General features: G+C 38.2%; 1 protein-coding gene across 1 annotated transcript in view; it reads right to left on the bottom strand.

Moving 5' to 3' along the window:
- Window positions 1-763: 763 nt before the first annotated feature.
- Window positions 764-17,186, bottom strand: part of SPTLC1 (serine palmitoyltransferase long chain base subunit 1) — a 54,109-nt gene continuing 37,686 nt past the window's right edge. Inside the window, exons 10-15 of the mRNA XM_006033677.3 lie at window positions 15,346-15,441; window positions 14,957-15,053; window positions 14,138-14,192; window positions 7,366-7,483; window positions 6,293-6,366; window positions 764-4,613 (exon numbers count right to left, since the gene is read on the bottom strand). Coding sequence (XP_006033739.1) covers window positions 4,520-4,613; window positions 6,293-6,366; window positions 7,366-7,483; window positions 14,138-14,192; window positions 14,957-15,053; window positions 15,346-15,441 — 534 coding nt within the window. The 3' untranslated portion in view covers window positions 764-4,519. The remainder of the gene's footprint in view (window positions 4,614-6,292; window positions 6,367-7,365; window positions 7,484-14,137; window positions 14,193-14,956; window positions 15,054-15,345; window positions 15,442-17,186) is intronic.

Raw genomic sequence — 17,186 nt, 5'->3', positions numbered from 1 at the left:
ATCTTAAATTGGCACTTTTTGAAAATAAAAGCAAGCTGATGAATAAAGCTTGCTCCTAATTCCATGCCAAATTTCAGCTTGGAATGAATGCAGATATACTTTGATAATAGCAAGTCTAGTGAAAATAGGATATGACCGAAACCCTGGCACTGCAGGAAGACAACACCAAAAATGTTTTTGGAAGTGTTAGGGGAGATGTGCAACATACAATTCACCCATAGTATACTGACTGCCTAGAGGGCCTCTACTTCTACTAACACAACAGCAGCATCTAGAAACCCTAGCAGGCATCATGCAATACCTAGTAAGAAAGAGACTTTGTTTCAAGAGTTTTTAATCCAAAACTGGCTTCTCTAGCTGCTGCTTCCCTGCCTGGAAAGCTGCACTTCATTTTTACCTGTTGACTTCCCCGTGTTCATCCACATGCCTAAGTATGAGAGATGGAGATGGCAGGAAACCTTTCCTTCCCCCAGTAAGGGGAGGTACAAGAGGTAACACCCTAAGGAAGTTGCAGACAGAGGAAGAATGCTGGGAAAACAGGGTGATCTGACATCATCATCAGGATGGGTGTGGACTTCTCAAAAGGGCCTCTCAAAACCTTGGGATTTTCTTATTTGAATCTTAAGACCATTTTATTAGGGTATCTGGCCTTACTTTTATTATGCATATTTTGGAATGATCTAGCGCGCACAGGCCAAGAAACTAATATCAAGACAGACCGATTAACATGAAACTGCCAAGGAACATAAAAACACACCAAAAATGTTCTCCAGACACTTCCTTTTATTGGGATACTGAAACAGTTTAATGCACAAATGCTTTGTGTTAACTCTAAATATTTCCTTTGTTCAAGCAACATTTACAGCTCACGTATATTTCTTGAATCATCTTTAAACGTGAAATACGTTTGCAGTAGCAGCTTCATAGATCGGTGAATGCCAACACCCCACAACCCTGTTTAAAATAAGGTCCAGATGGAGTGACAAAAAGGAGACAGTACACTATTCTCTGCAGTGACCTGGATCACATTTCAAAAGTGTAAAATCAAAGTTGCTCAGCCATACCTTCACTTCTTTCTTAATGTTTTCCTTATGTATTTTGCCCTCATCCAAAAATAATGATTTCTAGCATAAATAAAAGGGGAATTGCAGATTTCCTTATAAAAGCAATGAGCTAAACTAATAATAAAAAAAATCAATTATTTTCAAATGTTCCAAGTAAACTACATGGTTTCTTTTCTTTCTTTCCTTTTTTTTTTTTTAAATAATCATCCAAGTAGTTTCTTCATCCAAAAATAATTTTACAGTATAAAATTTATAGCTCCATACTACTCGGCTCCTTTAGCCTCTCAAGTATTACAAATTATATTATTTCATAACTAGCCTGTTTAATTAACAGGTCAACTCAATAAAGTTTCCCTACTAATTAGGTTCAACATGTTTTTCCCCAAGGTACCAGATGTTAACTTTTATTAAAAGTTACTCTTGACCAAATATACTTTTAATCTGTACTTGAGGTATATTAGCCTATAGTCTTATCAAGACAAAGCTCTCTTTACTAGATTTTCAGTTGCTGTAACAATCAGCATAGATTTAAGTATCTGGATCTTTAACTCCAACAGTTCAGGATAAAGCACCTCTGGCTTTGATCCACCTTTGGCTAACATGGCCTATGCTTTGTTATTATTTAACAGGACTGAATCCTGTTCCCATTTTAAGAACTATGACTTCTGAAATGCATAAAAATAGGGAATTTAATTCATAGTAATTTACTTTATAACCACAAATCAATTAAAATGGCTTTCCCTCTCATTTCTCAGTGTATGTATCTTCCAGTATGACAACACTGAAAACTAGTCCTAACAAATTTCCAATGACTTCCTAAATTAAATAGAATCACCTGTCATCCTCTAACTCCAGCCAACCTCTTCATAATCATGATCAACTCCATCTGCTTACTCTGTCAAATATAAAGAAACATAACTTTAAAAAAAAGTATCAAGATGGAAAGACCAGTTCTGCCAAAGCAGGCACAGATGAGCGCTCTCTGTGCCAATCAGGACTCTGTAACCTCAGAGAAGTGGTTATATAGCCTGTCAGTAGGAACGTGCACTCCAAAATAATTCAAATACAGCTAGTTACAATCGTTACACCTCAGTTATGAACCAAGTGCTGCCTTAAGCACCATCAAAGGCATCAACGGAGGCAAATGATCCAGTCTCAAAATAACAGGTCAAGCTTTCAGGTGAAGTTAACTGAGAGCGCTTTAACCAACTGAAATAGCATGCCGATATCAGCAAAATTAGACAGACTAGAATGCCCATTAAAAACAGAGGAGAAAATACCTTATGATGAAGGTTGCATATAATTCATGGCCTTTGAATTTGTCACAAATTTCACCTTTTAATAAGAAGCATGCTTAGACCCTATTATATTTTTGGTCCTTTAAATATCAAGGAAAATCCACCCAAAGGCAAACAGAACACAAAATTAGTCGTCTGCTCAAGTGTGAAAGAAAACACAAGTACACCGAGTATTAAATCTATAACATAATATTCCAACATTAAATTTGTGCTATGCTTACACGTCATCTTGCTCATTCCATGTTGACAGTCCCAACCTCGCATTAATGGCTCGAGCTTGCCCAACATGTTCAACAATGCAGTTGCATGTTGTGGATTAAAAAAAAATAGCACAGTTAGTGGTAGAGTTCAATTCTTAGTCCTGGCACAGGCTTTTGCTGAGGGACTTCTGGCAAGTCAATTGGTCTGTCTCTTAGTTTTCAGTTCGCCTCTTTCTTTAGGTTGTCAGCCCTTCAAAGTCTTGTTATATTATCACAAAGTGTGTTGTGACATGGCTTTCTGTTTTCAGTACAGGCTCCTAAGTATTTGTATTACCATAGCGCTTCCGTCATTCCTTCACATTTCAGTGAAGGTCTCCAGATGCAATCAATGACTTCAGGGGCACTGCTCTCATTGCCAGTAGGTTCAGTCATGGAAGTGCCCCACACAACTTTAGGTGGTGTATTTGAGTGCAAATATCTTGAGAGACTAGGAAAGACAGCCTACAAACAAGTTTGCTGTGTACTGAAAAAATGAGGCTGTAAAGTGTCTCTTTTAGAATATTCAACAAGGCAGTTAAACTGTGTGATAGGTGAACATTTCAATCAAATGTATGTTTAACTTTTTTATTTAATAAATTTCTTTCCCAAAAATAGTATTGTAGTCCTTCTACCAGCAACCAAAAAGGCACATAAGTATAAAACAACCCAAAATACAGGACAGGCAGAATACAAAGTGTTTTCAAAACAGTCTTTCTAAAAAAAGTCCTGGAATACATAAATGGCGGTTCTTATTTTATAAAAGTTACAATTTATTGTCGCTCCCCCCACCAGCTGTTTTCTCAATGACTGGTACAATGTTTATTGCAAAATTTTACAGCATTGCTCCTTAGGTGGAGATTTTCAAAAGGACCACAGGGATTTAAAATGTACAAGTTTAGGTGCATTTCAAATAGCAATTTTACACCTAAAATCCTTTAGATATTTTGGAAAGTCCCACTCCAGATTACACTTTATTGGCAAGCGAATTAGGAATTTAACTTTTGAGATGCTGTTTTAGTACATCCCACATTGCTTGAATAAACTATTATTCAACATTTTTTAAAGTTATTTATGTCTGTCTCATTTCTTCAAGACTTGTTTTTAGGTTCCTGACTGTACACACCACATGAAAAGTAGCAAATTCCAAAGTTAAAGGTCATAATTTAGGTATATGACTCAATAGTTAAAAGAGTCATCCATAATATGTCAAACGTATATATTCACAGGCCCAATACATTAAGTAAACAGTATTTGATGTGAATTTGCCTGGGTGGTAACAGAATTAACTGGGGAGGGATGCTTAAGAACTGATTTCAGGAAACAGTTTAAAGAAAGTATTAGTGTTTAAGAAATTAAGCACACAATATATTACAACAATAAAATACTTAAGTACTTATATTGTTCAAAATAATTTCTTAAGAGATTATTTAGCTTTTGACAGTATCAGGAACATCTTAAAAGAAGTAATATGTTAAACAAATACTTAAAAGAAGATGTTCAAAATTCCTACATTCTCATTAAAATTACATATATGAAACTTTTTAGAAGAAGATGAGCGTTTGAAATATTTAACTCATTTACGGGTTGAGGGAAGGAATTTAAGGCTTTTAAGAGAAAATGGGGGGGAATACTTGGATGAAACGGTAACAATCCATTTAAATGTTACTAAAAAGCAGTCTAAACCCTGTATGTAGAATGCGTGTGTACGTGTTTGTGTGTGTGTGTAGGAAATAATTAACTTCATCATTCAGCCCCTCAAACCTGTACCATTCTGTAATAACCCTGTTAATCAACAAGCTTTCCTTTCCATCAATAGACAAGCCATTAATAGCTTAAACATTTGGAATGGAAACCAAGAGATCATACTTTGCAACAGGTGTCCTTATATGAAAAAAAAAAAAGTATCCAAATCAGCAGTCTAATTCAATACAGACTGTGCAGCTTCCCTGATAAGTGATGCAGCTCTGTCCAGTTCTTGTTCCGTTTGCTCCACTGTTACCACTACTCGAATACTGAAAAAGAAAACAAGAACAATTAGGGTCCTGTAATGGCAGATGTTTCCACCTGGGCTTTTTAATTTTTTCTGTACTAGTTTCAATATGTATCAGGATGAAAGCAACTTCCTTGGTCAAAGGTAGCATTTGGGCCATAGATTAATTCAGTATGTTAATAAGCAAACCATATGGCTAGATCGAGGCTTTGGATAGCACTGACCATTCTTTGGGAAAGAACATGGCTATGTTTAATTCCCTTTCATTAGATATTAAGGTCACTGACAGATGATAAAAATGAGATGCACTGGGATCTTATGTGCAATCCTAACAATCATGCTTCCAGCCATATCGCACATGCATGGCGGGAGGCACAACTATGCGATCCAGCATCAGATCCTATCCTGCTATACTGCTGGGGAGCCTGGGATCATGCTCCCAGGCTCCCCCTAGCCCAGCAGACTTTGGTCCCATGGCTGGGAGCCCCATCAGTTGATCAGTGCTCTCAACCCCAGAGGTGCACCATATGCTCTTGAGGCTGAAAGCTCCAATCAGGCGATGGAGCTCCCAGCCATGGAAGTGCATAGTGGCCCCTCGTAGTTGGGAACGATGATTGCCTCATAGTTGTTAGGGGCTGGAAGGGAGCCTACAGATCATCAGGTCCAGCCTGATTGCTGATGGGGCTCCCAGCTGCGGGAGTGCACGTTGCACCCCTACAGCTGAGAGCCCTGTCAGTGATCAAAAAGCTCAGCTGCAGATGAGGATAATGAGGCATGCTGCATTTCTGTGGCTCAGAGCTCCATCAGCTGATCAGAGCTCCCAGGGCAGAAGCTCACTGTCCTCCCCCCAGCTGAGAGCCCCAATCAGCTAACCAGCACGCTCAACCTCTGGAGCACTTGGGACCATGCTCCAGAGGCTGGGAGCACTGGCCACACATTCAAGTAAAGGTGTGATAGGAACCAATATATATACACTGTTGCTTATTCCTGGTTTTATCACACTATTAAATGGATGAATGTGTGGCCGGGTCACTACTTAAGATGTGATTAACCAGTCAATCATGTCTTAAGAGTAGTGTGCGTCAGGGACCTTAGTGTGCCACTTGTCCATCACTCAACATCTCAGTCTCACTTTCTCTCAAGATCAATGAGCATTTTATGAAAAACTGCCTGGCAGGAAACTGGGGTATAGCAAGCCATTTGAGACAATACAATTATCTATAACAGGGTTGTCAAATATACAGCCTGTAAAACCCTATAACGCAGCCTGCAGTGCTGCCCTTGGGTCTTGGACTGAACCCAAACCGCATGCGATACATGCTGGACCAGCCCTGTGCACTGCATACAGGGCCAGGGCCAACAAGCAGGCTTCAGGCAGGATCAGTCTAGGGCCTGTTTCGTATACGATGGGCACCAACCTGGCCCTGTGCACTGGATCTGGTGTGCTGGGCTGCACCACTCATCTGGCCCATGAGACCTGATGAATTTGACACCTATGATCTGTAAGATTCAGCTAATTTTGATACACCTGCTATTTACAAGACATGCTGTAATACTCATCTAAAGTTCTACTGTTCGCATGTTTTCCCCGTCTTCACATTGCAGATTATTAAAAAGGCTTAAAGCAGAAAAGGACTGTTATTATAATAAGCTCTCTCATGCAAACTACATAAAAATAAATAGTCTCTGAATTTTACTAACCTAGGTGGAGGGAGATATTTTTCTTCTTTCTCCAGATAGCAGGCCTGAGTTAATGCAATACCATTGTTCATACACTGCAGATACATAAATGTATCAGTTAAGCCACTGGAAACTAAAATGTACTACATTAAAACATGGTCTAAACAGTATTTACATACTGTTTGGAAGACAAATATGGCAAAATTTTGCACAACAAAAAGTAGTAGGGATCAAAGCCAGGAACACTTAGTTCAATATTAGAAGAATTACTGGAATGCTAGGGTTTGGAAGGGACCTAACCACTGCAAAGATGCATGATTCACTGTTCCCAAGTTAGACATACATTTATTCAGACTTTTGGAAAACTTTTAGTGAAGGAGATTAATCAACTTTCCTAGGCAGCTTGCCCCAGTGTCCCTGTTCTTACAGTTAGGAAGATCTTCCCTAAGATTTGATTTCAACCTACTCTGTTGCAATTTGAACACACTGCTTTCCATCCTACTCCCTGAGTGTGCTTACTTTAGCGCACTCATAAAACAGAGCATTAAAAACAATAAAAAACAACCCTGTACACACTGAATCATTAAGCTTTAAGTTTTAGAAACCTCAGATAAGGCTTTTTTTTTTTTTTAAGGACTGATACAGAAGTATAGTTTTGATATTTCCTTGTACAGATGACTGTCTTTTGGGAGTTCTGAAGTTAAAATGGACTGTGAGGACTGTTATCTTAGGTACTTCATGGATCTCAAGTCAGTGGGGGTACTTTAAGTACTAAGGAGTGGCTACTTCACTGATTAGGAAGCTAATCAGTTTGAAAGTGCTACTATTTAAGTTGCTTAACCATTTACAGGGTTAGCAAAATATAAAATAAAGAGGGCTAAAGGAATCAACTGTCAGGAGTCTCTACTTTGCTTCTATGCACCAATATTTCAATGTATCCTTGAGCATAATGACTGACTTCTTTTATAATGATAGTGCTGTACTGGTGATACTTACCACTTTCAGTACAGACATGGCCTCTGTCCACATGTAGTGATTACTTTGCTAGTTTGTTTAAAGAGAAATTATGTTTTGATTGAAAAAGGGACACTTACATAATCTACAATTCTCTTGAGTAATTTTATGTCGATCTCTCGAGATCCCTGGCTCTCTTCCAGCTGTAGGTGTATTGCTGGCGAAAATGACACGCCCACTACTTTTAAACCTGAAATGCTGAAACAAAATCAAATACTTTTAGTGTCCAGCCTATCACGATAAAGAATACGAAAGTATATAAATGACTTTCAAATACATGTTTTTGAAGCTCTACAGGTTTTTGATGGTTTTACCTGAACGCCTGCATTAAAGTTTAGCACTAGGAGCATGTTACAAATCTACAATGAAATCTGTGGCACAGAAAAGCTTTATACCCTTTGACTTGTCTATACCAGCAACCACAATACAAAATAAGCTATAGAACTGTATGACAACTCACTGAAAACATTTGATTCTTCAGGTGAATACACCTAGACTTTCTTTCATGTAAAAAACCTACTTGTGGTGAATTTGGCCAAGATAGTCCTTATTTTAGTTCAGTTGTATTTCTTAATACAACACCTATCCTGATATTCTTCATCTGCTTTTCTCCAACTGACTTTGTCTAATTTTTCTTGTTTTACTTTAATAACTTGTACTACTCCAACAGAATGTACAACAGAAATGGGAATTCACTGTTTACATTTCAAATTGCCACAGGCAATGTTAACCTTTAACACAATTTTTAAATAAGTTTAGGGTCTTTCCTTAGGAGTTTTATAAATCTAGTTGCATTAAGCCTGTATATTACAATAAACCATTTGTTGTTTTTCAAGAATGGGATGCTTTCAAATCTTTTCAAAAACACAGAAGGTCGGTTATTTAAGCCCAGTCAGTTTTGCCAACAAAAATACAGCTAACCACCCCAAATCAGTCTGTTTAAGCAGAGGGAGGCAGGGGGAACGGGGAGGGGACGTTTAGCATGGCCTTTTACCTATTTAAGGAAGTATGTGGAAAAACAGTAGTTTGTTTTGGGCAGTGAATTAAATTAGCAATTTAAAAATTTAAATTTAAAAACAGAGAAGAGTGTTAATCAGATTCCTGTAAAATATGGTCACTATAGACATGAAATATTACCCTGTTACATACAGTATTGTATAAATCCTGTCAAGGAGATATAGCCAATATTCAAGTAGGATTGGGTGGGTGTGGGAAGTGGAAAATCAACTACAAGCCTTTGCTCCCAAACAACATTTCATATATGTTAACTATACAGCTAGTATCAGTCTTAACTTAGGCTTCCTGACCATGGTCAGCTCGTACTATGGACGATGTACAGGCAACTTCCACTTAGCGCTTTTAATTGGTTCCTGAAAAACTGAGCATTAAGCGAAACCAAAACTATTTGCTGCTACAAGATGGCGACCGCAAGTGTTTTTAATGACCCAAGATGGTGAGTGAGAGTGTTATAACAAAACTCACTGAGCGCTAAGCGAAATCAGGTATCAATTTAAAATGAGCATTATAGCAAAATAGCACCAAGTGAAACAGGTTTAAGCGGGGGTTGCCTGTACTGTAAATTTACAATTAATTTCCTATTAAGCAGGACAGCTCAAGGGACAGAGTGCCAGAGACATACTGAATTAATAACACTGTGGAAAGAAGAGAGGTTTTTCAGGCATGAAGTGTGCCTTGTATTACTTCCACAAAGCTTCACTGAAGGGCCCAATTTTCAAAGGGAAGTCAACGCAGCCTCCCATTTGAAAGCTGCAGAACTGTAGACACTATTGTGTCATGCAGACATTTACATATGTTTTCAAACATACAATACAAGGCTGCTTCTTAAAGTCAAGTACTTAAAGTGTTTCAATATTGGCATACATCCCCAAGAATGCTGAGGAAGACGATGGATGGTAAAGCCACCCAAGGCAGTGTAAGGCTATTCTACAAAGTAGAAACACAAATGGAAATGTATATCATCACAGATAGCAGGGTTTAGGTTCATTCCTTAATAATTACCTAAAGCTAGAGAAGCAGAATTCTAAAAATGTGGAAAATTTAGCCAAACAAGATTTCATCATGCCAGCTTGAACACAGAACTAGAAAGCTTTTGTGCAGGTAAATACTTTCTTAGTTCTAAGACCAAGTACAAAGTTCTGATAGAACTCTGTGAACGCCACATGCCATTGATGACAAGGAGATTTTAAGGATATGAGTCACAAACACTATAATGATTTTTGCAGCTAACTGTGTAACATTCAACCATATTAAATTTAAAACAGGTAAAGTATTTAGGAACAAGATCAGAAAGAAAAAAAATGGGGAAGTGAGAAAAGGTGGGCAAGAACTAAGGTATTTCAGAGCAGGGAACTACCTTTGTAACACTGCCAATTCACACCTTGAATCTCACTGACTGTCCACACAATACTACTTTGTCTTAACTATACACTCAACTCACAGAGTGCTTGCAAATCCCAATCTGGTGCTTAATTTAACGTTCCTCCTATCCGTAAGAACTCTTGTTAACTAACCTTCATCTGACTCAAGCTGCCATCCAACTAATGCTGAACAATAAGTTTAACATGGCTCTTTCAGACAAAGGGCAATTTACTGCATATAAAAGAAGAATTAACTATGTTTTCTTGCGGCCTTTGCTTACATGAAATAAAATCCAAAAGGAATATTTGTGAATAAAGGAGTACATGTAGCACAGAGAAGTCTGGAAAAAAAATGGATTTTTTTTCAAGTAGGATTATCTTCATTTTCTACAGAAAAGAGATAATGAAAAATAAGAAAATAAGAAACAAAACTGAACCTTGTCCTCTGATCTCTACCTGCCTGCCTGCCTACCAGGACTGACAGGGAGCAGGAGCTCTCAGGGCTTTGAGGCTCCCAGATGTCAAGCTGGAAGCAAAGTTCTGAATTTAATCAGGGCAGCCATGCCCTTGACCCGAGTACAATATCCCTGGTGGCAGGTGCTCAGTCCTGAGCATGCCAGATTAATGAGGTTATACTGTATTTTTGCAAAACCATTTCTGCAAAATATTTTAGTTTCAACAAATCTGCCTTTCCCTATGAAAAATTTTGGAAAATTCTCTACCAGCACTATGGAATAAGTTTGAGTCACAAGATTTTAAAGGATATTCTCCACTTCTCTTGTTCCTTTCCTTAGCTTTTCCAATTTAACAATAAAATACTGAAATTTTCATAAAGCTATTTCCTAACTCCAATTGCTTCATGTACCCTGTTTTTAAATAAAGCAGAGAAATCATCCAACCTCAAGCATCATTACAGAAGAATCTAGTTGAGTGACTTGTCACTGGTGCCTAGGAGAAGATGTTAGACACTACAGCATGGAATAATTAAGTGACTTTACTGCAGGGTTTAAGAATATTATCCTTCCCTCCAAAAGCTAGTTGTTGACATACACAGTAAAGCTGGAGGCCTCTTCTCACTATTTTATTCTACTACTCCTTTTCTAGGGTATTAGTTTGAAATTAAACTACATACAAGAGCAGTTTGAATTATTTCTTCCATTAAGTTTTTATGTATCTGCTATTGAATTACCCAATTTTCTAAATTTTCCAGTGCTGTCTAATTGAAACAACTGTTTCTTTTGCAAATTATGCCACCCTGGTGTTCAACCTTTTTCCTGGAGGATTTGAAAGAAATATTAATTATCTGTTCTAGTGCAGAACATTGGGAAACCCCACAGTTAATCATTTTCTAGATTGAAATTTAACTATTTATTACATCTTTGGACCACTTCTTAACGCGGGGGTGCTGAACCTCTGACCCACGGGCCAAACGCACCCTGCAGAGCCTTGGAATATGGTCAGTGGGGCTCCCCACAGGTCAGGAAATTTGGCAGCAGTAGAAATTAATACTGACACCCCTCCTCCCCACTAGCAAAATCTCAAGCCCTGAGCAGTGTGTTGTAACTAGGCCACAGCCCTCCCTGCACATGGCCAGATTGGAGCTAGGCTATACTGCCTTCCCCCCATAAGGCTGGGTTGGGTCCAGGCTTCACTCCCCCCACCCCCATTCCCTTCTCCCTCCCACTCTGGGGTCAGCCCATGCCCCCTTTTCTCCCTGCCTGGCCAGGTTGGAGCTGGCCCATGTCCCATTCCTCCCATAGGGGCTGGGCCATATCCCCCTTCCTCCATGTAGTTGGAGTGGGCTAGGCTCCCCCCCGCATGGCAGGATGGGGCTCCACAGCACCCCTCTGGGCACTGGATTGAGTCTGGGCAGATCTGGCTTGCAGAGGGACCAGGTACCACTGTTCTGATGCACGATAGTATTTAACTTCACAAAAGATTACAGAAAATTGAGACTTAAAAAAAAATTAAAAATTTCCAAACAGCTTTTAGCCACTATTTTGTTGTTGTTACTAGGAATGAGAATGTTTCTTATGTGTTATGCACTGGAAGCCTGGACACAGAAAATGTCCATCTAGGGTTTTGAAATGGTCAGCAAAGAGTGAGAAGATAGAAGGAGAGACTGAGGACTGATCTGAGAATCACACAAGAAAATTTCTGCTACAAATGGTTTTTGCAGTCTCCCCATTAAGATAACCCACACCAAGCATGCTGTAGTTTTGCATAAAGTACAAGGGCCTGCTGGTTGCAACTTTTTAGTTACGGCTGCCTATTGTTTCCAGTCTAACTCCTTCTCTGCCACATCTTCCAGCCTAAGTTGTTGCATGCTTGATCTTTGCTCAAAGGTCAACTTTTAAGTTTTAGATCAAAAACAGTGCGGCTATTTTTCAGCATCAAGCTACTCCTCTTCCCCCTCCCCGCCCCAATCCCCACCAGCTGTCTTTCCTTGATATTTGTGATTAACTATTAGATATCTTAGTAGGTAACCCCTCCTGCCTCTAAATACCAATAATGAAATGAAACAGAGACAGTAATATGGTATAAAATCCACTGTTTTGTTACTGTCAGTGATGTAACATCAAGAAATAAAACTGCCAATCCTGGAAACCTAGGATTCCAATTAAGCTGGCAAGAAAACAAGCACATTTCTGCCACAACCTGCCCATGGTTCACTGGAAGTTCACTGAAACGTAGATGCTTTATGAAAACATTTGTTTGAACAAATGGACATTTTTCCAGTGAAAATATGTTCCGATGGAACATTCCTAAGCTATTCTAATTAAAGAATTTTTAAAAATCCAGTGTTATAGAATAGTGCAGTTATATACCTGTTAAGCCCATTTTACCCCAATTCCAATTTTCAGTCATCAAATACAATTTTAAGTCACAGTACCTGCCTCTTCTTACTATTATTTATAAAATACCAGCAGTTTCTATAAATCTTCAAAGCAATCAGGCCTTCGGCCCAAAACAAACACTATCGACAGCAGACAAATGAAGGAAATGAACCTGTTTTAAAATGATATGATTAATCAAAAAACAAAACTTTGAGCAACAGGTGACTTAGGATAACCAGAACATTTCCTAAATTAAAAATAAGACTACCTGGTAAATGGCTATCAGAAATACAGGTATGAAGAATGCTGGTTAACACAAATACCATTTTGAAATAAAAAGCAGATGGTTAGAAATAACTGATAGCTGATAAAAATCCTTAAATATTAAAAATTGTGCAACTAAAATTGGGTTATAGATTACTGCCATGCACTGATGGATTTTTTAAAAAGAATTAAATATGAAACAAAGCTGAATTAGAATTATAAATTGAGCATAAGCCTTTTATTTATTTTTAATCCCTTATTTAATTTTCAGACCTAGAGCAATTACTGTGCCATAAAACTACTGTTATATTTTTTAAAAAACCCAAAAAACCAAAACTCAGTACTGGCACTAACTTTGCTAGTGTACAGTTTTCTCTTAAACAGAAATTTTGAGATAATAAGCTATAGTGGCAAGATTTACTCTTTCAAAAAAATCAGTGGCTCTGTTATTTAAAATCTAAACTTGAAGTGCCAGCTTCCATAAGCATTAATTATAGCATAGTTTTTGTCATGTGAAGAAGCATCTACTATGCTGTAGACTGAAAGCATTTTCTGTGATATTAATTTGATATGTGATGACTCGGGTATTAGATGTTACATTAGACATATTTACCAGTCTACATGAATATGCTACACGTGGTCAGTCTACATTACACTACTACAATGCCATATTGCCGTTGGTTAGAGATTTAAATTAGAATTTCATCTGCAGGGACCTGAGAACATCAATGCATTGAGACATTAAGCAAACAGGAGATAATCTCACTTCAAGATCTGTAAGTAGACTCGAAAAAGTTTCAGACCTAGACTAATATGCATTTTTACTAGCCTTGTATATTAAGATGACATATTTGGAGAATGGGAAAAAATGGAAGCCTTCTTTCCCATTTAAGTGCTATAGTGCCTCCTGGCAATCCTCTCAGGTTACGTATCAGAACAAGTGGAAATTCCTTGGAGAGGAAGGGTATTTGTACGTAAGCTTACACCGCAGCGTTGGGTGCTTTTAAAACTTGCCTGGCGCTGCAGCACATACACTTGTATAAATGGCAAAATGTGCATCAGCATGGAAAAAACGGTGGTGGCGCACTTCTGAACCAAAACACAAAAGTGTTTTAGTTCAAAAGTGCACTGCTGCCATTTTTTCTGCACCAACATGCATTTCACCACTTATACAACTGCATGCAACACAGTGCCATGCACGTCAACTCGCGTATAGAGCAGACTCAATTAATCACGCCTGCTCCAACACACTGGGGATCCAGTGCATCACAGCGTGAAAAAGTATGCGTATAAATGCCTGACGAGTCCTTTTCCAGAGGTATCTTTATAAAATGCTAAGGAAACTGATGATGGTCGAAAAATAAAGAGCTTACCGTTGCAAAGCTTTGTGAACCCGTTTGCATTTCTCTCGTAAAACCTGAAAAACGTCTAGACAAAAGAAAACTGATTCAGTCTCATTTCTACTTTATATTTCTCTAAATCCACAATAAGTGTTTGTTTTACAATGAGGCATGGTATAAAGCTTTCAGAGTTGCTTAACCCTCCGCATTCCCATTTCCAACATTATGTAAGAGGCTTTGAAAAGTGAACTGCTGTGCCATTTCCCTGTACTTAAACTATTCCAGGAGGTATAAATTCAGGTCTTGTTCATTTGATCCAAATGATCCTGGAGCATATAGAAAGTGCTATTTGGAGGAAAGAAACAGAGAAAGGAACCTTGAATCATGTGTAATACTCCTCCCCCCCCAATTGTCCTTGAAAATTCCCAAGTATCAACTAGGAGGAGTGAATTGACAAAACTGATGTTTTAAAACTATTTTTCACTACAAATTGAAAAGGGGCTCCTTCTCTGGCTCCTTCCACATCTATATCTCACTCATTGTCACTGAAGGAGAAAGTGTAGCTATGATAGTGTAGTGATAAAAAAGGAAGAGTGGGAGTTAAAACAAAAGGAAGAGCTAAAGAATGCCAGGAACAGAAACAGTGGGAAGGGAGCGAAACAAATCATTTAACAAAAGGGTAAAATAAATGAGGAAGGTAGAGAATAAAAGGATAAATAAAGAGTGACAGTGGCAGAAAACTGTGCTCAGAAGCCTTTAATCTTGAACTTTGATGGTCATTAGTGTGACCCAAAGGCAGGTGGAAAACACATTTTGCAACATCATGAAGCACTGTTTCTCCAATTAAAATACCTGGATTCTCTTCCATGATGTTGAGGGCCTCAATAGCAGCAGCAGCTAACAGAGGGGGTAGAGAGGCTGAAAAGCAGTACCCCTGACCAGATAACCGCTGAGAAAAGCAATGAAAAGACAGACGTTTCAGTTTTGTTTATTCATGATACTACAAAGAATCTTTAATGTCATTTGATTTAAATAATAGAACACCAAGCTATTTCTGTTTCAATACAGCTTTTAACAAAGTCCTCTAATTCATCCACATCATCTTTTGGAACAAGTGGGTTGGTATGTGGAATAAAGCTGTATGCAATCAAGATGTAGCTTTTAAATGGAAGTTATTAAAGCACTGTCTCAGTAACTCAGCCTGCTACTCCACTAAAAAAATAAAATAAAAGCTGGCTTACCTGGTGGTCTATAACAAAAGTTCTTCCACAGCAAAATCCTCCAATAGAAGCAAGGGAATTCTCCATGTCTGCACTAATGAGATCTATATCATCAATCTGTCATTTGATGAGCAGAATAAATCAGAGGACGAGATATGAAAAGGGTTTTTTTGTTATTAAATTGATACTATTTGCAGGGTAAACTGCAATTCAAATAAATACCATACTTTAACATTCATAAAAACTGGAAAATTTTCAACAAGCTGCCACATATGCATAAAATATCAATTACGAAGTACAGTTGAAATTAGCATAACAATTTTTGACTTACACAAATAAAGAATATTGGCTACATATATAATTTATTTAGATTTGTTCAGGCATTGTAATGTATGCAACATGTAAAAAAATCAAGTTAGGCCATTTTAGGCTCCAATTCAGCAAAATGTTCAGAAACACGCTTTACTTTAAGCAAAAGTAATCCTACTTAAACATGGCATAATTCTCATAGATTTTAAGTTACAAACATGTTTAATTGGACTGGGGTTTGGATCCTTAACGGTCTCATTAACTCAAATTGCAAGAAAGTTCTCCTTTGTAAGATATATGGTAACTCACAGCAATATCTACTGCAACAAGCCTTCGCTCTGAATGAACAAGACCAATAAAGACTATGAATGCGTAAAGGAATTTAACATGTAAGCCAAGCAAACTTTATGGCAATTCTGCTTTTGTTTTACTTCTTATAATGTTTGTCTTACTAATTCTTTGGGGGGTTTTTTTAATATAGTATGTAGGCTACGAGAGTTAATAAAGCAACTGATTAAGAGACAAATAGGAAGAGGCAGCAGAGGTGGATATGGAAGGCAGAGAGCCATGTTGGCAGAGAAGTGTGTGAAGGAACTAAGGGAATCAGTAGAGAACAAAGAATACCAGGGTTCAGACTGCCACGCAATTTGGCCCACTCATCATTCATAATGATGCAGAAGCTGCCTCTGAAGTACTGATACTGTCTCCCAGAGGTTCTCTTTCCTGTTCAACTCACATAACTAAAGGGAGAGAACAGCTGCAGGGGTCTTGGTTATATAGATCATCCAACTCCATGTTCCTTAGTACAGGGTGGCAGGTTTTCCTGAGTTAGGAATGCCCCATTATAGGCTTCAACTTCAGGGCATGGACAAACATTTACTTGGGGGAGCTTCAAAAGGGAAAGGGAAGGCCCCTGCCACTCTTTGGGAACGAACAACAGTTGTTTGTCTTTTATCTGCTCGGTGTACAGGGTATAGTGGTAACTGATAGGCTAAATCATCTCAACTTTAATCCTGGATGATGCAGGGCTAAAATTGGAGCAGTTTTGCTACACTTGCATGGCTACAAACTCCTGCACCTGTAATTGGAACAACCTCACAGCTGCTGAACTGTCCAGAGCAGCAGCTCCCACTCCCCTTTTCAAGGCATGTCAGGTAAGCATTTTTTCATGCTTTCAATTTGCTAGCACAAGAAAGTCCTATGGCCATAGCAGGGCTATAGGACCTGCTTACAAAACAAGTGGAGGAAGAGCCCAGATGCCTTTATTTGCAAAACAACAAATCCCCACTGAAAGAAAATGGGGAATAGAAACACATGGAGGGGCGCTTCTGACTTTTTTGGTGAAAGTGTAAGTTTATAGGGATTGTGGCTGTACTGACAGAAAGCCAAAGGAACATATGGGCCAGATTTTCTACAGCGATTTAAAAAAAAATATAATTTCTCTCTTGGAATGCAAGAATTTTAGTTATAAAAATATGTTTAAAAGTTTAATGGCTCCCTTAAAGAGTCTTTAAATCTGAAGACTCAATTCAGTCAGTGTTAAATATAACATT

The sequence above is a fragment of the Alligator sinensis genome, unplaced genomic scaffold (genome assembly GCF_000455745.1).
Source record: "Alligator sinensis unplaced genomic scaffold, ASM45574v1 scaffold1197_1, whole genome shotgun sequence".
In the NCBI taxonomy this organism is placed as follows: domain Eukaryota; kingdom Metazoa; phylum Chordata; order Crocodylia; family Alligatoridae; genus Alligator; species Alligator sinensis.
The sequence above is the reverse complement of the archived record's forward strand: the minus strand, read 5'-3'. Positions and strand labels throughout refer to the sequence as shown.